Source organism: Scyliorhinus torazame, chromosome 3, assembly GCF_047496885.1.
Source record: "Scyliorhinus torazame isolate Kashiwa2021f chromosome 3, sScyTor2.1, whole genome shotgun sequence".
NCBI lineage: Eukaryota > Metazoa > Chordata > Chondrichthyes > Carcharhiniformes > Scyliorhinidae > Scyliorhinus > Scyliorhinus torazame.
This window is the reverse complement of record NC_092709.1, coordinates 81,055,888-81,070,944: the sequence shown is the minus strand read 5'-3', so window position 1 is coordinate 81,070,944 and position 15,057 is coordinate 81,055,888. Positions and strand designations below refer to the sequence as shown.

Genomic DNA, 15,057 nt, shown 5'->3' with positions numbered 1-15,057 from the left:
TCCCAGGTTTCCTCTCCATTCCTACAGCTGTTGCAGCCTCAGGATCTCAGTTAAACTCTCTGACCCATTCCAGTATCCCTTTGACTATAAATCCTTTGACGGATTTGGCATGTCATCCTGTCTTCCCTTTCAAATTGGTCAGGACACTCAGTAATGGGATATTGGGGCCCAGTTAAAGAACCTCAACAAAGCCTGCTTCTTTGACAGATGAGCTCCCGGTCAGCTATGAGTCTCCTCACTGTCTGTGGGTCAGTGGGATTGAAATTCCATTTGATAACTTTGGTCTTCTCATTAGTTATTTGGAGGAAATGTCTGTTAATTCAGATGTAACGATAGCGGAAGAGTCCAGGGAAGTGGTTATGAGGTAGAGCTGAAGCTACCAACAGTATAGAGCCAAATTTGATGGCCCAAGTTGCGCTTTATGGATAATGATTTCACAATACAGCTTTAATCATGTGGCAGTTTAATGGCCCAAAGTATGTTACTTCAGAACAACATAAACCTGTCATGTTATCTGATTACAGCATAGCATCACTTCAGAAAGTATACCTGCACTATTCATCATAGCATTTCTATTGTTACTCCAAACTTCTATTGATTATGAATGGCTCGATTCTTTACATGCTTTCTCCAAATGCCATTCTTTTGTGTGCAAAATTGTCTCCATGAAAAGGTTTGTTCGCATGTTCAATATAAAATACTGTATATTTATCATTTTAAAGGACATTCAACAAAATGTATTTTCCAAATCTATGATTTGACTGAGGAAGTTTAACCCTTTGCAGCCTGCATGAGTTTAGTGCACCACTAGCATTCCAAAATTAACAGAACAGATTTCTAATGCCATAACGGTTCGGTGCAGCGCTTTGCGTTTGCTAAGATAGGCCTGGATTCCAGATGGAGTCAATATGCGTGAGCCGTAAAGAAGGCAGCATACCCAGCATGTCCAGGGTAAGAGTGGCCCAGCCCTTTATAGCTATAACTGTTCCCAGAAAGTCCCAATCAAACCCAGCCAGAACCACGACCTGGCCAGGCAAGAGTGGGCATTTGGCAACAGGAGGCACACAACCCCTGGACAATGGTTCAGTCAGTGAAGTGGGTGGTGGTGGAGGAAGGGGAGGGGGTGCTTTGTTTGGAGGTCATTAGCTGGGGTTGTTCGGGAGGTGATTATGGTGTGGCAGGGAGAGGACTGGGGGAGTGCTCGTGGTGGGGCCTCCTCATGACGAGTGAATATGGGCGAGCCGGGCCAAAGGAGAGCAAAGTTTAATTGTGAAGCCTGCTCCTCTGGTCCACAGGGGAATGTCTAATAAAATGTTAAGACATGGTGTCCCTTTGTTCTCTTCTGGCAGGTACGCTTGAGGGGGAGGCCTGTTCAGGTGTTCAGCTAAACCTGCTGGTCATGTCCTGATGATGTTATAGGGCTCAGTCTGCATATGTACAGAAGGACCCCACTGCCATTCAGTGGATATTCTCTTCAGAGGAACAAGTTAAGATTAGGAAGTCAGCGGAATCAGACGGGATTAATGCCTGCTCTCATTTTAAAGGCTCTCTATCCCTACCTACCTAATTTTAGTGGTGGACAGAGAGTGGGCCTGAGGCATTACAATGTGCTCCAGCATGAAAATCTGGATATTTTTCTGCACTGGGTAACTTTGGTTTGCTCTGCACATTCAACTTACGGGGTATATTTAGGGAGGTTGGATCAGGATAAAGAACCTGAATAAAATGTTTTGTCTTCATTTCACACCGCAGTCGGCCAGATTGAGAGGCTCTAAGAGCAAAATAAGTGTTGATGTTGTAAATCTGACATATAAACAGAAAAGGCTGGAAATACTCAGCAGGTCTGGCAGCATCTGTACAGAGAGAAACAGATTGAGTTTTCATCTGAACTTCTGATGATGGGTCATTGACCTGAAATACTGGGCCGGGGTTTTTCTGACCCACTGTGGTGGGACCTGCCGCTGTGGATGCAGCAGTCGAACCAAAGTCCATTGACTTTCGACGGAACCGGACAACCCTGGCAGTGGGCGTGGCTGGAAACGTCCCACCCATTAACACTGAATCGCTCTCCAGTGTGCTGCCATGTCTGTTGGACATTTCCACATTAAGAGGCTGGCTGCCAGGAAGGTAGAGCTTTCAGGCTGTAGTCACGGGTGGTAAGAGGGATATAGTGGGATCAGAGGTTGGGCTGGAGGGGGTTGCAGAGTGGAGGCCTGAGGGATTGGAAGCTGGAGTGGGATCAAAGTGGGTCAAAGGCCTCATGGGGGAAGGTTGGTTGGAGAGATCAGAAGTATTGTGCATGAGGATTTAGTGAGATAGATATGCTGGATCCAGCAGCTGAAGGTAAAGACACTTATCTCCTGGATTCAGTGTTCCTCGCTTTCCTTGAGCTGCCGGGTTTCCCAAGGCCCAGGAAATCCAGCCGTTCAGAGTTAAATCTGAAACCATGGATCGACATGTCCTGCCAGCCTCATTATAATATTTAAATTGCTAACCTTCCGCCTGGGAGCAAGGTGTTCCCCAACCCCCCCTCCACAAACCACAACTTGCCCCATTAAAACTGGAAGTGGACAAGTGGGGGCTGAAAGTCATATCTTGAACTCTTTAACCTCCTGCTTCATCCAATCCAGCCCAACCTTTGGGGTTAAAAGTCCCCCCATGCCTCTCAAAACTCAAACGCAAAGATTTACACCCACCAACGACATGGCAGAGGATAATAGTATTTATCAGTTGTAAGTGCTAAACATTTCAACATGGGTGGTGTGGTGGGGAGGTGGCATTTAACTATCCGCTGGCAAGTTAAGCGGGATGAAATCTGGAAAGATGGCAATGTCCGAAGGTGACTAGCAGCATTGTAAACAACGGTCTTACTCCACTTTGCCATCTGTTCCAGCAGCTTAATTGGTCCTTAATAGAGAAAACAGCAATGGGGAATATTCCAGGCTGGAAAGGGTTAATTATGCTGGCTGTGTTTCAATCACTAATGAGATCGGGTTCGATGTTGAAAAGTATGTCATCATTTCCCCGATGAACTTCGAGGAGCAGAGGGAACTCATTCTTCACGGCTTCCTGCAAATCATTTGTCGTCTTCAGGGGGATTCCATTCACTTTGACAATGACATCCCCATTCTGGATTCCCCCCCTGGAGATAAAGGAAATGGATATACATTAAAATGAGACAACAAGCTGATGTTAAGATAATTACTTCAACAGGTACAAAAGGTTTCACTGTGTAAAGTATTCACTAAACACGAGCAGTGGATGGTGCCCCTCGTGCCGACGGCATCTTCCGCTCCTGCCGAAGTTAATGGACTTTTGAACGTCTCGCCCCATTTTCCGGCCCCTTCCTCCGCTATGACGAGGCTGTAGAATTCGCCCTGGGGGGGGGGGGGGAGGGTCACTGGTTAAAAATAAGGGGCTCGTCCATTTAATGCAGAGATGAGGAGAAATTTGTTTCCCTCAGAGGGTCGTGAGTCTCTGGAACGCTCTTCCTCGAAAGGGGGTGGAGACAGAATCTTTTGAATATTTTTAAAGCAGAGCTAGATAGGCTCTTGATAAGCAAGGGGCTGAAAGGTTATCGGGGGTAGGCAGGAATGTAGGGCCGAGGTTACGATCAAATCAGCCATGATTTTATTGAATGGCGGAGCAGGCTCGAAGGGCCGAGTGGCCTACTCCTGCTCCTAATCCCTATATTAGAGTATTTTTCTCCCAGTTTGAACAGGGCTGGAGTTCCAACTGGTTCAGTGGGCAGTAGGGGTTCCTTTGGTGTCTCTTGCTGCAACTCTGTGACAATTAGAAGGCCTCCAGAATCAGCGGTACACCCAAAAGAACAAACAGACTCCATGGCCTTGATTTTAACACCACCACCCGGACAGGTTGGGGGTTAATATATTGGGATTGTTATGGTGTCCATGAAGGAGACAGGGGATCATCAATAGAACTGCCCGTGTTCTTTGTGTTGTATGAACATTCCTACTGAGTGGGAGGGAGGGAGCCGAATGGGAAACGAACAGCGTGAGTTTAAAGCGCGCTGCTTCAACCTGGGCGAATATTCTGTCGGCCCACAGGCTTGGACTTGTGCGCTCTATGCCGTGGCTGCGGCATTTTCCGTTCTGTAAATCAAAGGGAATGGTGTCGGAAGACTGGCGTTGGCCAGTTTATTTCTGCGGATGAGGAACCTGACCCAATTTCTGCCTGTTTAAAATTTAAACAAACACAAATCAGCCTATCCCAAAAGAAGCATGGCCTTGTTAATATTCAACATTCAATAGTAGACAGAAATCAGGTCCACACTGTGGGATTCCCAGCAGTACATCTGGTATACACGCGATGGGCTGTATGGCCACCTTCTGTGCCATAATGACTCACTGACATCCGAAGCAAGAGGCATCGACGGGCAAATGTAAGCACTGAACATCTACTCATTTTATCATTCATAATGGTGAATGAGAAGCAGGAGTGCTCCTCACAGGGAAGCCTTAGGCCTCGGCCAGCCCCGATCGATACAATGTCCTAGCTTCCACCACACTTCCCATTGGTGGTCCTGAGCCATTAGCCCCTACTAACAGCTGGGAAATATTCTCACGCCTCCCAGCTGTGTCCTCCTGCCATTCAATTGTCCTCATTCCAACCAACCATGCTCTCCACATGGCCAGTTGTCAAATGGGAGCCTAAGATTGTTTAAATGAGTCCCTACCAATCAAAGCCTCCATGTCCCAGACCTTCAGATCTTTTCCACCCATTATGATCGTTCTTCGCTGACTCACTCTCAGTAATATTGAATCCATTAAATCTTTAAAATGAGTTGCTTGCAATGACTCAAGTCTTCACTGTAGACGCAGCAACAGCATTGAGGATTGGAATACATGACAGGTGGATTACTGGAATTTATTCTTCCTGAGACTTCAAGGTATAAGTTTCATGAGAATGTCGCTTAAGAAATGTTTCACTGCTCATGTTTCTACAGTGATGTCAGAGTGTGGGTGGAGCTGAGCTCCGGGGCTGCTTTTTAGTTTCACTTTGAGGAAAGCTTGGGCGTGTCTGTGTCTTTTTGGTTTCGTTTTGCAGTGTGTTACAGCTGATGTCAGACAAAGCAGCTGTACTGTTGAGCTCTCTGCCATGAAAGACTATCTCTGGATCATTTGGTGAATTCAGAATTGTAAATGTTCTCAGTAGTGATTGTAAACCCTGATGTGCTTCTGTTTAAAGGTTTGTTAAGTCTTCTGGGTGTTAAAAGGACAGCTTACAGATTACATAATGTTGTATTCTTTGGGGGATGTATTTGAATTACTGGTTGCTAAGATGTGCACTGTTTGTTTTAGAAAGGTTAACTTGAGTTCATAGAATAAACATTGTTTTGCTGTTTTAAAAAATACTTGTCAGCACGGTAGCATTGTGGATAGCACAATTGCTTCACAGCTCCAGGGTCCCAGGTTCGATTCCGGCTTGGGTCACTGTCTGTGCGGAGTCTGCACATCCTCCCCGTCTGTGCGTGGGTTTCCTCCGGGTGCTCCGGTTTCCTCACACAGTCCAAAGATGTGCAGATTAGGTGGATTGGCCATGATAAATTGCCCTTAGTGTCCAAAATTGCCCTTAGTGTTGGCTGCGGTTACTGGGTTATGGGGATAGGGTGTAGGTGTTGACCTGGGATAGGGTGTAGGTGTTGACCTTGGGTAGGGTGCTCTTTCCAAGAGCTGGTGCAGACTTGATGGGCCGAATGGCCTCCTTCCGCACTGTAAATTCTATGATGATGATTGTCCATTTCTGAAGTACCACTCTTGTAGAGTGGGCCCTGTGTTCCCCATACCACAATCTATTAAAAGTTGTGGGTCAGGTGAACTCCATGATACACTTTGGGATTCTCTAAACCCTGGCCCATGACAATTGGGGGCTCGAGGGGGATAAAAGTCTATCTATTGGATTGGCTTAGTGAACTTAAAGACAGTGAGGGGTGAGCATATTGTGGTTGCTTTTCAGGTGTGGTATTCTAGTCAGTAGGGAGTGTGTTGTGGACAATGGCTCTTTCAGAGGCTCTGAAGTTTTTGGGGATGGAGACGGTCACATGCAGTACCTTACGGACAGAGACTAAAAGCAGACTGTTAGATTTGGCAAAACATTGCAGTTAACATTACCTGACAAAATCCGAAAAGGTGAGGTAATTATGGCAGTGGCTAAGCATGTAAAGTTGCCTGAGATACAGTTTGACTCATTGGAAATGGCTAAAATTCAATTACAAATTAAACAAATGGAACATGAGAAAGAATTAAAGCAGTTTGAATACAAAAGAGAGGAAAAAGAGAGAGAAGAAAGGAGAAAAGAAAGAATAGCCCCAGCAGAACAAAAAGAAAGAGAAAGGGAGATACGGATCAGGGAAAAAGATAAAGAGAGAGAATTTGAACTTCAGAAAATGGCCATGAAACATGACAGTCAATTAAAATTGGCAGACGTAAAGGGAAACATACAGTTGGATGATAGTGATGAGGATAGTGAGAAAGAGCATCAAAGTCGAAGGCGTGGGGGGATCTATTTAAATATGTCCAAGCATTGCCAAGGTTTGATGAGAAGGAGAGGTAGAAGCCTTTTTCATTTCATTTGAGAAGGTGGCTAAACAAATAAAATGGCCACAGGACATGTGGGTATTATTGATTCAAACAAAGCTGATAGGTACGGCTAGTGAAGTGTTTACATCACTACCGGAGGAGGTAGCTGGGACGTATGAGGAGGTGAAAAAATCCATCTTAGGTGCATATGAACAAGTGCCTGAAGCTTACAGACAAAGGTTTAGAAATTTAAGGAAAGAATTTGGTCAAACATACATGGAGTTTGAAGGCTCAAACAGAGTAATTTTGATAGATGGATAAGGGCTTTGAAAATAAACCAAACATATGAAGCTCTCAGAGAAATTATACTTTTGGAGGAGTTTAAAAATTCAATTCCTGATGTAGTGAGAACTCATTTGGAAGAGCAGTGGGTTAAAACTGTGAGATTAGCAGCAGAAATGGCAAATGATTATGAATTAGTTCATAAATCAAAGCTTGGTTTCCGACATCAGTTTCAGCCTGTGAGGGATAGAAATTGGGGACATGAGAAATACTCGAGTGGTAAAGGTAAAAGTGATCTGATGGGAGATAATAAAGAGAGTGTACCTCAGATTTAAAAATAAATCCAGGCGTGTGGAAAAGAAATGAAAAGTTTCAAATGTTTTCACTGTAATAAACTAAGCCATGTAAAGTCATAGTGTTGGTGGTTGAAGAAAAGTCCTGGGAAGGCTGATGTGGTAAAACAGGATAAGACAGTGGGGTTTGTTAAAGAGGTAAAGGAAAGCCCAAGTGAAGCGAAGGAGGTGGAAAAGATTGTACAGCCTGATCAAGAGGTGATTGATCAGAAGGTGTCAGATGTCTTTAAAGAATTTACTTGTGTGGGTAAAGGCTACTCATGTGTATCAGGAGGAGCAGATAAAGAAGTCACAATTTTAAGAGATAAGGGAGCTAGTGAATCTTTAATGGTAAGAGATGAGGAGTTATGTAGTTAGTGAAGAATGTTGCCAGAAAAGGTGGTAATATATGGAATTCAGGGTGAGAGGACTAGCGTTCCATTATATAAGGTAAGGTTGGAAAGTCCAGTGAAGAGTGGTGAAGTGGTGGTAGGAGTAATAGAGAAACTATCTTGTCCAGGAATACAGTTTATCTTGGATAATGATATAGCTGGATCGCAGGTGGGAGTGATGCCTACTGTGGTTGATAAGTCAGTGGAAAATCAGACAACTGATGTGTTGAAGGACGGATATCCTGGGATTTTTCCAGATTGTGTAGTAACAAGGTTGCAAAGTCACAGGTTAAGACAAGAGAAGAAATCAAAGAGTGAAGATAAAGTTGCAGTGCATTTATCAGAAACAATTTTTGCTTAGATGGTTGAAAAAGAACAATAACAGGTGGAGGATGAGGCGGATATTTTTAGTTCAGGAAAATTGGCGGAGTTACAACAGAAAGATATAGAAATAAAACGGATGTATCAGAAAGCATACACGGAAGAGGAATCTGAGTGTATACCAGAGTGTTATTCCCATAAAAATGATGTCTTGATGAGAAAATGGAGATCTTTACATATGCAGACGGATGAAAAGTGGGCGGAAGTTCATCAAGTAGTATTGCTGGTAGGGTCTCGAAAGGAGGTGTTACGAGTTGCACATGAGGTACCAGTGGGAGGTCATTTGGGAATAAGGAAAACTCAAGCTAAAATCCTGAAACACTTTTATTGGCCTGGACTACATAAAGATGTAGTTAAATTTTGTCAATCATGTCACACATGTCAAGTGATAGGGAAACCTCAAGCAGTGATAAAACCAGCGCCCATAATACCCATTCCAGCATTTGAGGAACCTTTTACAAGGGTCCTATTTGATTGCATAGGACCGCTTCCTAAAACGAAAAGTGGGAATCAATATCTTTTGACTATAATGGATGTGTCTGCTAGGTTTCCAGAGGCCATTCCAGTACGTAATATTACAGCTAAAAAGATTGTGGAGGAGTTACTTAAATTCTTTACTAGATTTGGACTACCCACAGAAATACAATCGGATCAGGGATCAAATTTTACCTCAAGGTTATTCAAAGAAGTTATGGATAGTTTAGGAATAAAACAATTTAAATCAACTGCGTACCATCCAGAATCGCAGGGAGCATTAGAAAGGTGGCATCAGACATTAAAGATAATGCTGAGGGCTTATTGTCAAGATTTATCCAGAGGTTTGGGGTAAAGGAATTCCATTCGTACTGTTTGCAATTAGGGATGCACCTAATGAGTCAACCAAATTTAGTCCTTTTGAATTAATTTTTGGTCATGAGGGAAGAGGACCACTGAAATTGATTAAGGAAAAATTGGTGAGTGAGAAATGGGAAATTACATTATTAGATTACGTGTCAAATTTTAGGGAACGATTAAATAGAGCAGGTGAATTGGCGAGACAGCATTAAAAAGGTGCACAGCATGTGATGAAACGGGTAGCGGCAAGAAATCCAAAGTTCGTAGTTTTGCCAGTGGAGATAAAGTTTTAGTATTGTTACCAGTGGTAGGTGAACCTTTAAAAGCAAGGTTTTGTGGACCTTATCAAATTGAAAGGAAATTAAGTGAGGTGAATTATGTGGTAAAAGCACCAGATAGAAGGAAGACTCACCGAGTGTGTCCTGTGAATATGCTGAAAAGGTACTTTGAAAGGGAAGGAGAGAAAAAGGAGGAGATTTTAATGATTCTAACTCAAAGTAACAAACCAAATCCAGATGACTTTGAATTTGACATACCTCAAATTAAATTGGAAAATGAGAATGTTCTTAAAAATTGGGATAAGTTGTTGAGTTATCTTCCAGAGGAAAAACAAACTGACCTGAAAGAGTTATTGATATCACATGGGCAAGTTTGTGGTGATAAATTGGGAAGTACTAAAATGGCTATTCATGATGTAGATGTGGCAAATGATGTTCCAATCAAACAACATCCATACAGACTTAACCCTTTAAAATTGGCACAGGTGAACAAAGAGATTGAGAGTATGCTTCAAAATGGCACAATTGAAGTGGGTTGCAGCCAATGGAGCTCACCCGTAGTGATGGTGCCTAAACCAGACGGTATCCAACGGTTGTGTGTGGACTATAGAAAGATTAATGCAGTTACAAGAACGGACTCTTGTCCTATCCCACGTTTGGAGGATTGCATTGGGAAAGTGGGACAATCAGCTTTTATTTCCAAACTAGATTTACTTAAAGGTTACTGGCAGGTACCTTTATCCGAAAGGGCAAAGGAGATTTCAGCTATTGTGACTCCAGATGGTATATACCAATTCAGTTATGCCACTGGGCATGAAAAACGCCCCAGCCACATTTCAACGGTTAACTAACAAAGTTGTTTCAGGATTGCTCAATTGTGCGGTATACATCGACGATCTGATAATTTTCAGCCCGACATGGAAAGAACAGTTAAAACATCTGATGGAGTTATTTGATCGACTTCAGGAGGCGGGTTTGGTGATAAACCTAGCCAAAAGTGAATTTGGAAAAGCCCAAGTCACTTTTCTTGAGGAGTTTCCGATACCCTCAAGACGAAGGGGAATAATGCAATTTCTTGGCATGAGTGGATTTGATCGAACATTTGTGCAAAAGTTTTGTAGCGTGATTGCTCCACTGATGGACTTGCTGAAGAAACGTCGAAAATGTCAATGGATAGCGGAGTTTCGACAGGCATTTGACTGCCTGAAAGCTGTGATAACCAATGCTCCTATGTTGGAGAATTACAAGGGACTCTGTGATAAGATTGAACTAAAGTATCTGACTTTAAAGAGAAATGCCGAGGCGCAGAGAAATGGACGGATCATGCAGAGACCTTCTTGTTCAAAGAGACTGTCAATCATGAAGGATTTCAGTTGGAGGAAGAAGAACAAAAAAAAATGGACTATATTATACCTGTTTGCGTGTGTTGTTTTTTTGAAATGATAAACTATATTTACTGTGTGCATTTCTTAAAGGATGGTGAAAAGGTGAAAAATGAAACCATGTTGAAGTTAATGGTTTATTTATTTTTTCTTGGGGGGAGGTGTCATGAGAATGTCGATTTAAGAAATGTTTGGCTGCTCACGTTACTGCAGTGATGTCAGAGTGTGGGTGGAGCTGAGCTCTTGTCCTGCTTTTTACTTTCACTTTGCGAAAAGCTTGGGCGTGTCTGTGTCTTTTTGGTTTCGTTTTACAGTATGTTGCTGCTGATGTCAGAAGAAGCAGCTGTACTGTTGAGCTATTTGCCATGAAAGACTATCTTTGGTGAATTCAGAATTATAAATGTTCTCAGTAGTGAATGTAAACCCTGATGTGCTTCTGTTTAAAGGTTTGTTAAGTCTTCTGGGTGTTAAAAGGACAGCTTACAGATTACTTAGTGTTGTATTCTTTGGGCGGTGTATTTGATTTACTAGTTGCTAAGACGTTCACTGTTTGTTTTAGAAAGGTTAACTTGAGTTCATAGCATAAACATTGTTTTGCTGTTTTAAAAATTCTTGTCCATTTCTGAAGTACCACTCTTGTAGAGTGGGCCCTGTGCTCCTCATACCACAATCTATTAAAGGTTGTTGGTCAGGTGAATTCCATGATACACTTTGAGGTTCTCTAAACTCTGGCCCATAACAAAGTTGGATCAGAATCTCACTCTCCGCCATCGGCAGGCTTTTAGGCAGCGTTGGCAGGGCGGGGTCGGGAGTGCAAAATAAAGGGACGAGCTTCCTGCATTTGTGATTTTACGCTGCCCGCCATTGTCCCAGCTGGCCATTTAAGGGCCTTTTACACCCAGCCTCAATTTTTAGAGTGCAGGAAAGGCATCGGGCGGGAGGAGGAGTGGGGAGAGGGCTGGGTGGGGCGTCTCTATCAAAAACCTCCTAACTTGGGGCATCTCACCCCTCCCCTCCCCTTCTTTAAGGTCTGCTAGCCGCTGAACCTCCTTCCCTCTACAGCCACTACCCCAAAACTCAATCACCCACATTCCAATTGCCGAAGCCTTACCAACCTTCCCCACCCTGACCTTTCCATTCATGCACTTCCATTTGCTGCAAGGACTAGAAAGCAGCCAACTACCAATCAGATTAGCTGCCAGCCAATCAGATTAGCTGCCAGCCAATCAGATTGGCTGACAGCTCCCGGCCAATCAGATTGGCTGACAGCTTCCAGTCAATCAAATTAGCTGACAGCTTCCAGCCAATCATATTGGTTGACAGGTCTCTAAGCGGGGCTTCCTCCCATATGATGAGTGCAAGTCCTGTCTGCAGCCAATTGACACTCATTGGAGAGCGAAATGGTCACAAGGCAGACAGAGCCTTTGGATGGCATGTTATAGAGCCAATCAACTGATTAGAAGAACTGAAACTGACCAAGGGGTAAATCAAAGGGAGCCGCTCTGACAAAAAACAACCGGAGCGGAGGCCAAAAAATAACAAAGAGGAACAGAAACTTAAAACCATCAAACCAGAATGCGAAAATTGAGGTCGATCAATCAGTCCAACACCTGCGGTGCCCACCGAGCACGGAAGGCCTCGATTGTGCCTGTGGAAGGGACTTTGGATGGCAGGGAGGGAAACACCGCCACCAAAGATGACCCGAACCTGAGCAATCTCCTTCTTTCACTTATTGATATAATTAGTCTACAAAGTACCTAAAATAATTAACGCCGCATTTGTCATTCTCATCCACTTGAAGAATCTGTTTACAAAGCTGATTCGTAATTGGGTGGAGATTGATTAATGGTACAATCAATTTTATAGCTTCAATATATATCTGTCACTAATTAAAGAAGCAGCATTAATCTAATTTACACTTGTAGAAATCCAAAAGATTCTTCCATCTAAGATTTGGGAAATATGATCCCAAATAAAAGGCTGAAAAAAATGTGTAAGCAACTTGACCGTAACACCGCATTCCTTGGCCAAATCTTCCTTGGAATGGTAATCACAGTGAGGTTGTCACTCAGCTCCATTTTACTTATCAAAGATTGGAGTTGTACATTTCGTGTCCAGACTCCCAACCTGGGCCTGCTGAGAAATGTGCAGCGCGGCTGCTTCTGGAGTCCCTTTCAGCACAATTGAAGCCACTCCCCCTTTTTACAGCACTAGCTGCCGTAAACCAGTAAGTTTAAAGATCCCAGCCACTTTGACAAAAGAATAGATACGTGTGCAAGGTAAGAGGTAGGATGGATTCAGGTGGTCGGGGCAGGGTATGTCATGTAGACAGGGGAAAGGAGGGGTGGGTCAAGACCACAGTTATTAAGGAGTTAGAAGTGGTTTTAATCCTTCTAATTTTTCCTGGATAACTATTCTGCTAAGAGAGAGATGGAACTATCCAAAGTCTCCAATTTAAGTTGGAGTATTGGATGTTTCCAGCGCAAGGTAATTGTCCATCTGGAGTTCAAACTTCTTGGGTAATTCCCACGCAGTCCTTGCGTGGGGACTTCAGTGCATCTTTTGGGATACCTCCAGGTAGATCTGAGCCCTTATTTCAGGTTAACTTGTGGTCAGAAACCACATGATACCAACTCCCTCTCGCCTCGTCCCATCAACCAAGATGATTGATGTTTTGTGAGTTTCGACTCCTGGTTATTTCAATGTCCATGACATTCTCAGTTTCCTGTGCAAACTTTCAGGCATTCAGCGCATTCTTCAAATTCCACATGATAGTGCACATCGAGCATCCATCGTCTATTCGTTGCTTTAACAACTTCTCACTGCTGTGTATTTTCCCTCTCCTATACGCTAAGATGTCAGGCATCACCTTAGCTGCTGTGTGTAAGCTGGAAAAGATAATGTTGTCCCTCGCCTCCATTATCCAGCTCTTTAATACTGGAATTACACTTACTCGTGGACCAAATGGCTATCTCGCGTTCATGTTACTAAATCAAAAGTCAAATTCTGCAGCTTGGCACTGGGGAAGATATAAAGCTTGCTGCCAAAGTGACAACCAGGCACCATCAATCTTACAGCTGGGTAGCAAATTGGAAAATTGGAAGCCTGGGAATATCCACCATCCATCGGCATACCTCCAACTGGGAGCATAAATCTTTACGTCTAGAAATTCCTTTGCTGGGTGATGGAATTCTGACAAAAGTTGTGATGGAGGTTGGAGTTGAAGGGAGATTTACCCTGCAGAAAATAACAGCAGCATATCGATCCAATAGGAATCGGTGCTTCTTTTGTTGGCCCCATCTATGTTCAAGAGGTTATTTGAGGGTCATCTAGTCACACTCCACTTAAATCTATCATCAAACTCCACTTAATTCTAATTGACGGAATACCTGAGATGCAGACTGCATCTGCAGATATAGGACCATATTCCTGAATGCATTTTACCAGCAAGGAGCTTTGTCCAGTCATAACATATCTTAGGGAATTAAAGGTGCGCTATTTCCTGACATTCCATACAACTTTTAACCAAAAAAACAGGACCTTCAGTCCGACTGGCATTTATGTTCCATACATGTGTCTTCCCAACCCTCTTCATCTAACCTTATCAGCATACCTTTCTATTCCATTCTCTTTCACGTACCTAGTTAAATTCTCCTTAAATACGACTATGCTTACTTGAGGTAGCACACTCCACATCCTCAGCACTCCTTGGATGAAGCAGCTTCTCTTGAATTTCCCATTGAATTTATTATTGACTACCTTATATTCATGAAGCCTTATTTTGATCATCCCCACAAGTGGAAACATTTTCTCCACATTTCCCCTGTCTAACCTCTTCATAATTTAAAGGCCTCTATTAGTGCTGTGCCCTCTCCCTTAAGTATAGTCCAACAAAGTGCATGCAACAATAACACATGGTTGAAAATCAAACCCTGGAATAACAACAATAACTTGAATTTATATAACACCTTTAAAGTAACAAATTATCCCAAGGCACCTCACAGAGGTATTAAAAATAAACAAAATGACAATAAGCCACATGAGGAAATATTAACTCGGTGGAAATGGTGATTACATCGAACATACAGTGCAGAAGGAGGCGATTCGGCCCATCGAGTCTGCACTGACCCACTTAAGCCCTCACTTCCACCCTATCCCCGTAACCCAATAACCCCTCCTAACCTTTTTGGACACTAAGGGCAATTTAATATGTCCAATCCACCTAACCTGCACGTCTTTGGACTGTGGGAGGAAACCGGAGCACCTGGAGGAAACCCATGCAGACACGGGGAGAATGTGCAGACTCCGAAAAAACAGTGACCCAGTGGGGAATAGAAACTGGGACCCTGGCGCTGTGAAGCCACAGTGCTAACCACTGTGCTACTGTGCTGCCCTTAACAGTAGATTTGAAGGGCAGAGAGAGACTGAACTCAAGGAGAGAGAAACCATAACAATGTCAATTAACATGGGAGCTAGGAAGGGGATGGGGTGCGATTAATGTAATAGAAATAAGGTGACGTGAACAGGAGGTGGGATAAATGCTCAGCTCGGATATGGCAGGTCATCCTGGAATAGTCAGGTGAAGAGAGGACCGGTTAATGCTTTGTGTGATCCAACCAAATCTGACAATGGAAGGT

The 15,057-nt window shown here is 43.4% G+C and overlaps 1 protein-coding gene across 2 annotated transcripts in view; it reads right to left on the bottom strand.

Moving 5' to 3' along the window:
* Positions 1–446: 446 nt before the first annotated feature.
* Positions 447–15,057, bottom strand: part of LOC140408542 (serine protease HTRA3-like) — a 51,662-nt gene continuing 37,051 nt past the window's right edge. For both annotated transcript variants that reach the window (XM_072495911.1, XM_072495913.1), the window contains one exon: positions 447–3,142. In XM_072495911.1, the coding sequence (XP_072352012.1) occupies positions 2,974–3,142 (169 nt within the window). In that variant the 3' untranslated portion in view covers positions 447–2,973. The remainder of the gene's footprint in view (positions 3,143–15,057) is intronic.